Source organism: Ursus arctos, unplaced genomic scaffold (genome assembly GCF_023065955.2).
Source record: "Ursus arctos isolate Adak ecotype North America unplaced genomic scaffold, UrsArc2.0 scaffold_4, whole genome shotgun sequence".
Lineage (NCBI taxonomy): Eukaryota > Metazoa > Chordata > Mammalia > Carnivora > Ursidae > Ursus > Ursus arctos.
The window spans coordinates 28,712,722-28,725,737 of record NW_026623056.1 but is presented as its reverse complement, the minus strand read 5'-3'; the positions used below and the strand labels follow the sequence as shown (position 1 = coordinate 28,725,737).

Sequence of the window (13,016 nt, the reverse complement as noted above, 5' to 3'; positions counted from 1 at the left end):
TATTTTTAATTCTTTGAGGAACTTCCGTACCGCGTCCCACAGTGGCTGCACCAGCCTGCACTCCCACCAACAGTGCACGAGGGCTCCCCTTTCTCTGCATCCTCATCAACACTTGCCACTCCTTGTCATTTTGATTTTAGCCATTCTGATGGGTGTGAGGTGTGAGGTGATACCTCGTTGTGGCTTTGGTTTGCATTTCCCTGAAGATCAGCGATGTTGGGAATCTTTTCATATGTCTGTTGGCCATCTGTAGGTCTTCTTCAGAAAAATGTCTATTTGGGTCCTCTGCCCATTTTTTAATCAGATTGTTTTTTGGAATTGAGTTATATAAATTATTGTTTTTTTAGATTTTATTTTTAAGTAATCTCTACATCTAATGTGGGGCTCAAACTCATGACCCTAAGATCAAGAGTCACATGCTCCACCGACTAAGCCAGCCAGGCACCCTGATTATATAAATTCTTTATATATTTTGAATATTAAGCCTGCATTTGGATATGTCATTTGCAAACATCTTCTCCCATTCAGTAGGTTGTCTTTTTGTTTTGTTGATGGTTTCCCTCACTGTGCACAAGTTTTTATTTTGATGTAGTCCCAATAGTTTATTTTTGCTTTTCTTTCCCTTGCTTTAGGAGACACATCTAGAAAAATGTTGCTATGACTGATGCCAGAGAAAATACTGCCTGTGCTCTCTTCTAGGATTCGTATGGTTTCAGGTCTCATTCAGGTCTTCAATCCATTTTAAGTTTATTTATTTCTGTGTATATGTTAGAAAGTGTTCCAACTTCATTCTTTTGCATGTGGCAGTCCAATTTTCCCAGCACCATTTACTGAAGAGACTTTCTTTTCTCCATTGTATATTCTTGCCTACTTTGCCATAGATTAATTGGCCATATAATTGTGGCTTTATTTCTGGAGTCTCTTTCTGTTCCACTGATCTATGTGTCTATTTTCGTGCCAGTACCATACTATTTTGATTTACATTCTAAGACAAGGTCAATTTAAAATGTATATATTTTCTAATTGTGAATAACCGTGAGAATGAGGCAAATCAGTATGTCAGAAAAGGGCTAGGTCGACTGGAGCTATGTAAAAAATTACTCGGGCTCAGTCACATAAAACATGAGGGTCCTGTGGCTTGCCAACAAGACATGGGGAGGAAACACTAGTGCTCCCTCCCCGTGAAGATCTGCTGGAGCTGCCACTTGGAAGCATTAAAAGGGGAGAAAGAGCACTGGGGACTGGGGCTCCTATTGAATGAAATGGTAACTGTAATGGGTGGCAATGAAATCTATGCTCCATTCTGGCCATAAGACCCCAAAGCCTTGTGTTGTGATCTGAAGTTTGTGTTATTCCTGCTCCCCACAGGAATCAGAAACTCTGAAGATGTTGGGGGGAGGAATTGCAGAGTGATTCAGTTCCAACCTGTCAGTTTATGGAAGTGGGGACTGAGGCCAAAGAATAGGCATCGTCCGGGGTCCCTCAGCTGCTGGGGGCAGGCAGGACAGAACCAGGCCTTCTCCCTCCAGTGCTTTGACCTTGGAACATACGAATGGTCACGTTGCATTCTGGTCATCAGGGTCTATCTCCTGTGAAAGACTATGGGCTCGCAGAGGGCAGGACTGTGTTCTGTTTATATTCGTTGAATAAATGAATGAATACATGGGATGGAGTATAAACTATAGTAGGTGGTCACGGCTACAGGCAACGCAGTTCTTACGCGTGAAGACTTACATACGACTCCTGAAATCCAATGAACTCCTAGCAGATTTGCCCCTGAGATGTTTCCTTACCTCTCATTCTAGGACAAGGAGACAATGTCAAGGTTGTCAGAAGTTTAAAGGCTATTAACATACTCAGGCAGGCTAGATCACGTCTGCAGTTGCTTTAAGTCAGGCCAGCTGTGGAGTGGGTGGACGCAGACTTTATGGCAACAACAAAAAGAGGAACACGTGCTCCGCTAGGAGACACATCTACCACAGCCTCTCCTACTACCCTTCCACATGCCAGGCTAGCGGTTTCCAGCTCCTTCTGTTCTTCCCCACTCAGAAAAGAGCCCTCCTGCTCCACCCCCCGCCCCTGCCGTGATTCTGAGTCCTAGTCCCCTTTCTCAATGTGACACAATGCTGGAGTTGTATGTGTGCACCCAGAGTCTCCTTCTGGACTCTAGAAGAGAACCTCTCCCCAGCACAGAAAGCACAGCCAAGCTCCACATTGCTAAACCCCCTTGGGAGGACTTGGTGATCTCTCGCAATGAAGAATTTGGCACAGCAAGCAAAAATATATAAATCAAAGCCCAGAGTTGAAGCTTTCACACTATGAAAGCTGTCTACGACAGACTTGAGTCTGCAAGACATGGACTTAAACCCTTCCCATCTTGCTCCCTCCTCAGCCTCGCTAAATCCCACAGCTGTTTCATCTGTTACATGTGCTTCAACCAAAATCTCTTCAGAATGTCCCCACAGATGGTTGGCCAGCTCTCCCGGGAAGGTCAGAGTCAACACCCAAACTTAGTCATCTGCTGCATGACTCATATGGAATCCACCACAAACCGCGGAGACGGTAAGGTGACACAGAGAAAAGCAAACAAGCCGGTCACAGCTGGGCTCAGACCCAGGCCAGGGAGAGAAGCAGGTGAAAGGAAAACCCGAGCTAAGTGTGCACGCACACGCACACACACTCACGCACACGCACACACACTCACGCACACGCACACACGCATCCCCAAGGCCCAGCCCCGGCCTTCGCATCTGTCAGAAATGACCATGGCCAGGGAAACAGGTACTGTCAATGCTGAGCACCAACAGGCACCAACATGGCTTCCACCAACTAGACTTTGCTCCACCCTTGCTGTCTCACATTTGTATATTTAGTATCTTTAAAATCCGCACTGAAGGGAGGGGGTGGAAGTAGGGAATTACCAACGATCCTAACTCTTTGAGTTGATATACATGTTCAATATCTCGTTAGTGGTGATGGCTTCAAAATTGTGTACCTGTGTCAAAACTTGTTAAATTTTACACTTGAAATCTGTACAGTTTATTTTGTTCACAATCTCAATAACACTCCTTTAAAATTTGTCCACTGAATTTGAACAGTCACTGCGGATAGCATTCCAGAATCGGCCATGTTAAGAGATGAGTTTCAAACATTCATTTGTGAGTCGCGTGTCTCACTTCCTAACACGTTCTTTCATCGGAGCCAGCTGAGCTCAGAGTTAAGCTATAGTCCTGGACTCCCAGAGTTCCTTCGGGGATTCATCGCAGGTTAAATGTAGCTCCTGCCTGGAAAAGAACATTTTCTCTACTCATCCAGACCCCAACTCCTCAGCAGCAGAGAGGGCTCTCCACTCCTCTCCTAACGTCCACCGACCACAGACAGCATGCTCCCTAGGTCTCTGGATTATCATAAAGAAAATGAACTTACATGTAATAAACCTGCTTAGGGCCACCGCAACATATCTCAAAGAAAGAACACCCCGGGCATTTATGAGCTCCCACAGAGGGAACCAACAATAATGCCCTGTGCTCCCTGCTTTTCAGCGGTCCCACACATAAATGTTGGGGTGTAGAACCACTCAGCCCATTAAAGCACCAACAGAGCAGAGTGCTTTATCCCACCCAGCCAGTTCTGTGCAATTCAGAGTCATTATGCCCTCCTTGATTAAAGCCATAGGAGCAGACAGCCGAGGCCTTCAGCAGTGCTCTCAGGGGAGCCTCTGAGGTAGGTCAGCCAACCTCCTAACAGGATCTGAACTCAGGAGCTAACTGAGGATGGAAATGCTGGGGAGGGGGCTCGTCCCCAGAAACCCAGGAGAAATCCTCACCCCAGCCTAGAGCCCAAGACGGGCTTGCTCTTCAGCCATTTCTTCTCCAAAGGCCCTGGCTTGGCAAAAGGCAAGCTGTGGTCACACACACACACACACACACGCACACCCCATAGTGACAACAGGTCCAGCAGCAGTCCCTTTCCTTACCTAGGGGTCTCTCAGCCCCTGCACCCCCAGAGGGACAGGGACAGCAGCACCAGGCGGGGGTTCTGGCTCTCACTCTGACTCCTCTAGTCCAGTGTCCACAGCTTGAGGCCAAAGAGGTTCACAGTAAGGAGTGGCCCTCAGAAAGGGAGCAACATTAGCAGGCCTGGGTCCCCTCCCTCACACATACTCTTTTCTCAGACACTCTCTCAGTAGGTTATGTTTCCACTCACTGTGGAAATGTGAAAACTACCAGAGATAAGGTGAACCGGAAACCCTGGCCTGATGGGTCTGGTGAAGACTTAAAAATCAGAGAACAGAAAAGAGGATGTCAGTATGTGGGGAATGGGGTAAGAGAAGGGGAAGGAAGACTTTGGTTTCTCTCATAGGAAGTTCCAGGAGTGAGGAAGGATCAGAGCATTTGTGAGAGGAAGAGTACCCTTAACTGCAATAGAAGGTGGGGGTGGGTAGAGGAAAGAAAATTACCCACAAATCCTTACTGCCTCCAGCTCACCGCCTTTAGGACACGGAAGCTCCAGGAGACCAAGTGAGGGCCCTGGGGTCCCCCGGTGGCAAGCCCATTACCCCTGGCCCCTGGTCCAGCTGAGCAGTACTCTGTAACTCAAAACAGGACTGCGTCAGTAGGTTGACAAAGTCAATGTTGGCAAGGCAGAGCTCCCAATACTCATTTGTATATCAGTCACGGTTGGGAAGGCAAGAGGGGTTTCTTTCTTTTTCTTCCTTTCTTTTCTTTTCTTTCTTTTTCCTTTCTTTCCTTCTTTCTTTCTTTCTTTCTTTCTTTCTTTCTTTCTTTCTTTCTTTCTTTCTTTCTTTCTTTCTTTCTTTTCCTTCCTTCCTTCCTTCCTTCCTTCCTTCCTTTTTTTAAAAATTATGTAATGTTAGTCACCATACAGTACATCATTAGCTTTTGATGTACTGTTCCATGATTCATTGTTTGCATATAACACCCAGTGCTCCATGCAATACTTGCCTTCCTTAATACCCATCACCGGGCTAGCCCATCCCCCCACTCCCGCCCCTCTGAAACCCTCGGTTTGTTTCCTGGACTCCATAGTCGTTCACGGTTCGTCTCCCACTCTGTTTCCCCACCCCCCCTTCATTTTCCCCTTTCTTCTCCTAATGATCTCCCTGCTATTCCTTATGTTCCACAAATAAGTGAAACCATATGATAATTGTCTTTCTCTGCTTGACTTATTTCACTTAGCATAATCTCCTCCAGTGCTGTCCATGTTGATGCAAATGTTGGGTAATCATCCTTTCTGATGGCTGAGTAATATTCCATTGTATATATGGACCACACCTTCTTCATCCGTTCATCTGTTGAAGGGCATCTCGGCTCCTTCCACAGTTTGGCTCTTGTGGACATTGCTGCTATGAACACTGGGGTGCATATGGCCCTTCTCTTCACTACATATGTATCTTTGGGGTAAAAACCCAGTAGTGCAATTGCTGGGTCATAGGGTAGCTCTATTTTTAACTTTTTGAGGAACTTCCACACTGTTTTCCAAAGTGGCTGTACCAACTTGCATTCCCACCAACAGTGTAAGAGGCTTCCCCGTTCCCCACATCCTCTCCAATATTTGTTGTTTCTTGCCTTGTCCATTTTTGCCATTCTAACTGGTGTAAGGTGGTATCTCGATGTGGTTTTGATTTGAATTTCCCTGATGGCTAATGATGCTGAACATTTTTTCATGTGTCAGCCATTTGTATGTCTTCATTGGAAAAATGTCTGTTCATAGCTTCTGCCCATTTTTGGATTTGATTATTGTTTTTTGGGTGTTGAGTTTGAGAAGTTCTTTATCTATCTTGGATACCAGCCCTTTATCTGTAGTGTCATTTGCAAATATCTTCTCCCATCCCGTGGGTTGCCTCTTTGTTTTGTTGACTGTTTCCTTTGCTGTGCAGAAGTTTTTTATTTTGATGAAGTCCCAAAAGTTCATTTTTGCTTTTGTTTCCCTTGCCTTTGGAGATGTGTCATGAAAGAAGTTGCTGTGGCCGATGTCAAAGAGGTTGCTGCCTACGTTCTCCTCTATGATTTTGATGGATTCCTGTCTCACATCGAGGTCTTTCATCCATTTAAAGTTTTTCTTTGTGTATGGTGTGAGAAAATGGTTGAGTTTCATTCTTCTGTATATAGCTCTCTAATTTTCCCAGCACCATTTACTGAAGAGATGGTCTTTTTTCTATTGGATGTTTTTTCCTGCTTTGTTGAAGATTAGTTGACCACAGAGTTGAGGGTCCATTTCTGGGTTCTCTATTCTGTTCCACTGGTCTATGTGTCTGTTTTTGTGCCAGTACCATGCTGTCTTGGTGATCACAGCTTTGTAGTATAGCTTGAAATCAGGCAATGTGATGCCCCCAGCTTTGTTTTTCCTTTTCAACAATTCCTTGGCGATTCGGGGCCTTTTCTGATTCCACACAAATATAAGGGCTGTTTGTTCCAGTTCTTTGAAAAATATCATTGGTATTTTTGATCGGGATGGCATTGAAAGTGTAGATTGCTCTGCGTAGCAAAGACATTTTAACTATGTTTATTCTTCCAATCCATGAGCATGGAATGTTTTTCCATTTGTTTTGTGTCTTCTTCAATGTCTTTCATCAGTATTTTTTAGTTTCTAGAATATAGATCCTTTACCTTTTTGGTTTAAGATGGTTTTTCTACCACATGTGTGATGCCATAGTGGATAATGAGGTTCCCAGGTTAGCCCACAAATGTCTATTTTACATAAGTTTAGGACTAATAGTGCTACTTAAACTATATTTACTTTATGCGTAACTTTGTTTTAACAGGGACTTGCACTGTGAATTCCAATTTGGGAATTAGCTGGCCCCATGAGGAGCTGGGTGGACACTGGAAGCTACAACCCTAGTGGAGCTTAGCAGGGAGGGGACAGCAGAGGGTACATACTTGCCAGCACAAGAAACTGGGCTTGCCATTTTCCTGAGAAAAGTAGGTCTGAGTCAAGTACCTCATGGGTCCACAGAACTGAGGGAAAGGAGGATAGGAAGGAGAATGGTTTGGGAATCATAGAGATGGGCTTGGCATGAGGAAGGGACAGCTGAAGTGCGTGTCTGGCACTGCCCCACTTACTACTCACAGAGAGCTGAGTCAGTGTGACAAGTCACAGAACACAGAATTCACAAGGCCCTCAAAGCCTCCCTCTGAAAGGCCCTGATTACAATCAGACCTAAGTGGGCAGGCTAAGACCTTTTGTTTCTTCTTGGATTCTTATATTCCACTGTAGTCTGCAGCTCTATGCAGAGCGCCTAGAGCCTGGGGAATGCTGACTGGCCTGTCCACTAAGAGGCAAGGTCAGCGTGCACACTTCTCACTTCCTGCCAACACGCAGGCAGGATCACCTCGGCAACTAGGCAGGTGCAGAGAACCTGGGCCTACCCAAGCATGGTGCTCCCACGGGCCCAGGCTATCATGAAGTCAGCACCCAAGCATGTCCAGGGCCCACTGGCCTGAGTCTGATCAAGCCATTTGCTGATCACTGGGTTCAACTTTTGATGAGAGTCAAGAGGGCAGAGTTGAGGGGAGAGGATGCATCAAGTAGGATGGCCTTCTCTACCCCAAACCTGAGTGAAGGAGAAAGGCATCAAACTCAAGAGACAGGCAGCGAAGGGGCGGCTGGGTGGCTCAGTAGATTAAGCATCTGTCTTTGGCTCGCGTCATGATCTCAGGATCCTGGGATCCAGTCCCACATTGGACTCCCTGCTCAGTGGGGAGTCTGCTTCTCCCTCTACCCCTCCCCCTGTTCCTGCAATCTCTCTCTCTCTCTCTCTCTCTCTCACTCTCTCTCTCACTCTCTCCCTCTCGAATAAATAAATAAAATCTTTGGGGCACCTGAGTGGCTCAGTTGGTTAAGCAGCTGCCTTTGGCTGAGGTCATGATCTCAGGGTCCCGCATTGGGCTCCCTGCTCAGCAGGAAGCCTGCTCCCTCTCCCTTTGCCTGCCACTCCCACTGCTTGTGCACGCACACTCTCTCTCTCTGTCAAATAAATAAATAAAATCTTTAAAAAAAAGGAGAGAGAAAGAGAGAGTGCGACAGGCAGTAGGAAGCAGAGCCCCACATGCCAGCATAATTCACTGCCCACCTGCATACACACCAGCTCCTGGAGCCTCGGTGGGAGAGGGTGGGGTGGAGGTGGCAGCGGGGAAGAAACTGACGACTTACATTGTACGCATTGATAATCAGCTGAATGATATTTTTGGAGTCTCCATGTAAAATCTCCACTGTGGTTCCAGGTATCAGGGCTGTGAAATTCTTGAAGAAAAAAAAAAGAAAAAGAAAGAAAAAAGAAATATAAGCCAGTTTTACCCTTCTATACCAACTGAGCTCCTGAGCTAGACCACTAAGGACCCCTGGCACCACGCTCTCTCACACCATGAACTGGAGAAGACGCCACAAGGAACGGCGAGAAGAACCGGCTCTGGGGAACAGAGCTGGGCAGCAGACTGTGGAATATGAACCCCAGAAGGTCTGAGTGCAAAGGGCCTGGCAAGGTCTGTTCCTGAAACAGAATGTCCTGCTCCTTCCGGGAGATTTCTCTCCCTGACATGCAACAGACAACTCTGAACTTCCATCCTCCTCTACGGTCAACAGTCTTGATATTCTTGCCATCTTTCCTCAGATCTACATAGATCTGTATTCCTGGGTTCAGCTCAAGGACATCTTCGATGTGTTCAGCAGGAGCAAAAGGAGAAGCACTTCCAAGAGTCTCAACTATGGCCTCTTCCCTGAATAGGGAACTCAGATGTGAATGGTGGCTTCCCGAGGACAGCTGGGTATTTCTGGGTGAAGTCCCGAGGCACAGCAGGCAGCCATGAAGTGGCTGCCTTTCCTCTTTCATTTATCCTAATACCTGAGTATGTCATGTATTAAAGTGCCAGAGACCTCTAGAAACTCCCACTGCCCTCAGCCTGCCTTGGGCTGCATGGGCCGACTGCCTGGGCAAGGTGTCCTTGGTTCTGAGCAAGAACGATCTTGAAGCGTCTAGAAGCATACCCAGCCTAGTCTGTGCAATTGATCCCTCTAGAGATGTTCCTTATAAATGGACAGGTTTTGTCCTGCTTTCTTCCACTGCACAAAACAAGAAAACAATCCTCATCCCTTGTTTTCATCTTCTAAAATTGATTCAGACTAGAAGAAGAGAAAGAACTCAAGTAGATATAAGTGGCATTTTATCAGTGATAATCTCAGGCAGAAGCAAGAGAAAACCACAGTCAGACAGAGGTTCTTCTGTGGATATTTAAGAGCAGTCTGGAGAGGGGACGGGGGCTGGCGGTCCAAGGGGCGGGTGGGGCTGGGAAGGGATTGCTGATTCAGTTCTCATAACTTCTCAAGGCAAAGGAAGTCAGAGGGGAGCTGGGTTTTACATCTAGCTTACACGAACACCCCCTGAGCAACTAGGAGACTTCTGGTTCAAAATGTGACTCGCCTATGGTTGTGAGAAAGAACACATTCACGAGGGGAGCTTATAATGATGGTCCAGAGGGTGACCCGGGAAAAGTCTCTTAGACAGAATAGATTCATACACAGACTGCTCTATTCACTCGAGACAGCTGTTGCTTTCTTTGGGAATTCCTGGCTCAGACTAAGCCCCTGGTCTGCCCTACTCTTCGAGGAAGGCATAAAACTCAGAAAACTGGAGTCAGCGATGTAGCCTCCTTTGATGCCTGGGTTTTCCTCCTGTACACTTTTATATTTTCCTTCCCTATTACATTGGATTTCCATTTCATCACCTGAAAAATGGGAGCTCATACTACTTCCAAAGTTTTTCTCAAGATCAAACTAGATACCATATGTTTACATTGTTTGTAAAGGCATGCACTGCTAGGAGAATGTTAATAGCTTCTTCAATACTATTATTTTCCACTAGATCAAGACAGGGCTATATTCCACCCCTCCTTTGCATCTCCTCCCACATAGAGCAAGGCTGTTAACACTCCTCACCCCACCTCCCCACACTTTGCCCTGCCACACAGTCTAATCTCCTATTCACCTTGGGGTCATCATGGGCCCCAGAATCAGTCCACCAGCCTCCCTCCTTCCCTCCAGACATACCTTGTAGAGCATATAATGGCTTTTTGTCACTGCAAAGATGAGGTTGATGTTGTTCTCTGCCAATTTCTCTCCCAGCAAGGCAAGGGATGGATAGTCCTAGGCCAAGGCCAAAAAAGGTGAAGGCTGTAACATTTCTAACAGGTATCTCAGCTTCAACATGCACTCAGGAACTCAACACTTGCTGGGAAAAGCATCTTCCCCTGGCCACCCATAATAACCAAGCCCCATCCGGAGCTTCAAACTGGGGAAATACGCAGAGATCTCTAGGAAAGGACCCTTTGGCGCCTCCCAAACTAGATGCATTGCCCCCTTCCTCCCCGCCAAGCCAGAATGGAGATATGATGAGTGGGAGATTCCCACACCTGATCTGTGCCTCCCTCTATCCTTCCAGCAGGGATGGGGCAGAGAAGAGAGGCCCCCCCTAGAGTTCAGCCACCACATCCTACCATCTACCATCAGCTCCCGTTATCTTTCCTCTCTTCCCTAAGACCTTTCCTCCCTATCTCCTTGCCTTATTTTCCCTCTCCTAAGTCCAAGAACTGGCCCTGCCAATGTCCTTAACAGGTCCTGCGAACGACTCGGAATGGGCAGAAGAGGCTCCTGACCTCTGGACTAAATGTTGGGCAGTGGTGGGGGATGGGGCCAAGCAGAGGGGAGTCTGAGAGGCAGTCTAATAATGTCCCAAAGGATTTTAAGGGCTAACGATGGGTACAGAGGTCCTCGTCAGCTCTACAGTTATTAAGTTTTATAGTTAAGAGTCCTTTTTCCAGACTCCATTACTCTTAGATAACATGTAAGGCTCGAAACTGGAGAAAATGGGCTTGCCCAGCAAAAAATAAAATAGTTCTCTCTAGCTAGACACTAGAATGGATTTGGGAAGGAAGAGGGTATAGATTTTTTTTTTTAACTGCACAGTAAGTGTGACAAGATCTTGATAATCGTTGCATCGGGGTGACAGGTATACAGGAGTTCATTTCACTGGTCTATCTACTACTATATATGTTTGAAATTTTGCATAAATTGTTTTAAATGACATGGTCATAGTCATAGACTATTAACGGTGCAAGGTCCTTGGGGCCTCCCATTCTGTGCAGGACATTTGCAGCCATACTCCTGACACTGACAGAACTCAGTGCTTCTGGGGCTCATTTCTAGAAGTCACAAAGTTTTATCTTCACTTGTTTTGCCCTGTAACTTTTATCCCAGTTTTGATCTCTGCAGGAGCACAGTCTCTGCCCTCCTGTAAGATCACCTCTACCCTTGAGATCTATCCTGTCTGCCCTGGTTCCCTCTTCTTAACTAGCTTGCATTTAAGTGCACAATGGCAGAAAAATGAAACAGCTACATAAATCTGTGAGAAACGTTCTAAGTTAATGAGGAGTTCTGGAAGCCCAGCTGGGGGAGATGGAATAGAAACCCAATTTCCAGAACAGATAGTAAAGTCCATGAGTAGGGGGCCAGGTGAGCACTTGGACCACGGGCAGGATCATGGGAGCAGGGCTGGGGTCCCCGGCCCTCACCATCTGATTGGACACGGTGTACTCGTTGGCCTCGTTCAGGTGGCACTGGCCATCATGGGGCTGCACCAGGCCCCCCAGTTTTCCGTCCAGCGCAATGTGGGGCACGTCGTCCGTAGTGAACACCAGCAAATGCAATGCATCCTTTCGCCAGCCGATCTTTTCCTGAAAGACAGAAGTCTGATGGGTGCCAAGCATTTTCTGACTGCTGCCCAAGCCTGCCCCAGGACACTGGACAGGGCACTGGCCCCTCTCCCGGGGTCATGGTCTGAATCAGAGGCATTCCCCTACAGGCACAGCTGGGGAACACTCATAGAAACCAGAGGAAGGATTCCACAGAGCTGAGGAGAGACACGGCCTGGACTGAGGAAGCCTAAGGGCACAGAGACTAATCTCCACAGCTGGGCCCATACTGGCCCACGTGCGTGGAACCTCCCTCCCGACCATCAGATGCTTCCCTGCTCCCTTCAGTTATACCAAGGCCTACCCCTTCTGGACGCTTCCCCTTTTAGCTTCATGTATTATTCCTTCACCACAAAAGCCTTTAACCCACCTCAACCCAATCGCCCACAATGCACCAGCTGGCCTTATCTAAGATGACTAGTAAGGGAACACTTCAGTCCCCCAGTGAGACACAAATCCCCCTCAGGATGGAATGTTCCAGTGATTAATGGATCTGTCTTTGGAGGATGTGGTAAAATCTGCCATCTAATCTGGCAGGTGTGGACCACTCCAGCCATTAACTGAGCTACTCTGGTGTTAAGGTCAATCAGGTGAGCTCCGTTCTCCCCTCGCTGCTTCATGCACACACTCCAGTCAGAGGCACAGCTAAACACAGTCTGTATTGCGAGGGAAAGACTCTATTTCTCACATTGAGCCACTGTGGCTCCAGGGCTGCACAAAAACACTCCCAGTCATTATTATTAGCAGAAACTGAGACATGGCCACTTTCTTGCTAATAGTGAAAGGGCATCCGCGAATATGCTGGTAGCACAGTGAGTGCAGGAAGTACGACACGTGCCGAGAGCTGTCTACACATGCACGCTTGATGTGAAAGCCGAAGACTGGATTCACAGACTTCACAAGTTAAGAGCTGTTGAACTTCTGGCAGAGGAAGGGTTGAGGGCATCACTGTCTTTCTTATCACCATACTGACGAATTTAACAGCCTTAAAGAGCTATAGTATTTTCTCACTTGCTCCAAAAGCAGCATGGAAATAAAAAAATAAATCACGAAAAGTCAGACTAATGAGAGAGAGAAAAAGGGTTTGAAGAAAAGCCAATGAGGACTGAGAGCAGGATGCCTCCTGTGAGAAGGAACTTAACCTTTTGGGTAATCAGTCTCCTCGACTCTCAACATTCATCCAACGTATAATTGCTGATCTCCTACTGTGTGCCAGGTCCTATGGAAGGCACTGGGTCCACAAAACAGCTT

General features: G+C 46.9%; 1 protein-coding gene across 3 annotated transcripts in view; it reads right to left on the bottom strand.

The window, feature by feature from the left end:
* Positions 1-13,016, bottom strand: part of ITGB5 (integrin subunit beta 5) — a 118,861-nt gene that overhangs the window by 42,785 nt on the left and 63,060 nt on the right. For all 3 annotated transcript variants that reach the window (XM_057306494.1, XM_057306495.1, XM_026495260.4), the window contains exons 6-8: positions 11,586-11,747; positions 10,066-10,161; positions 8,176-8,265 (exon numbers count right to left, since the gene is read on the bottom strand). In XM_057306494.1, the coding sequence (XP_057162477.1) occupies positions 8,176-8,265; positions 10,066-10,161; positions 11,586-11,747 (348 nt within the window). The remainder of the gene's footprint in view (positions 1-8,175; positions 8,266-10,065; positions 10,162-11,585; positions 11,748-13,016) is intronic.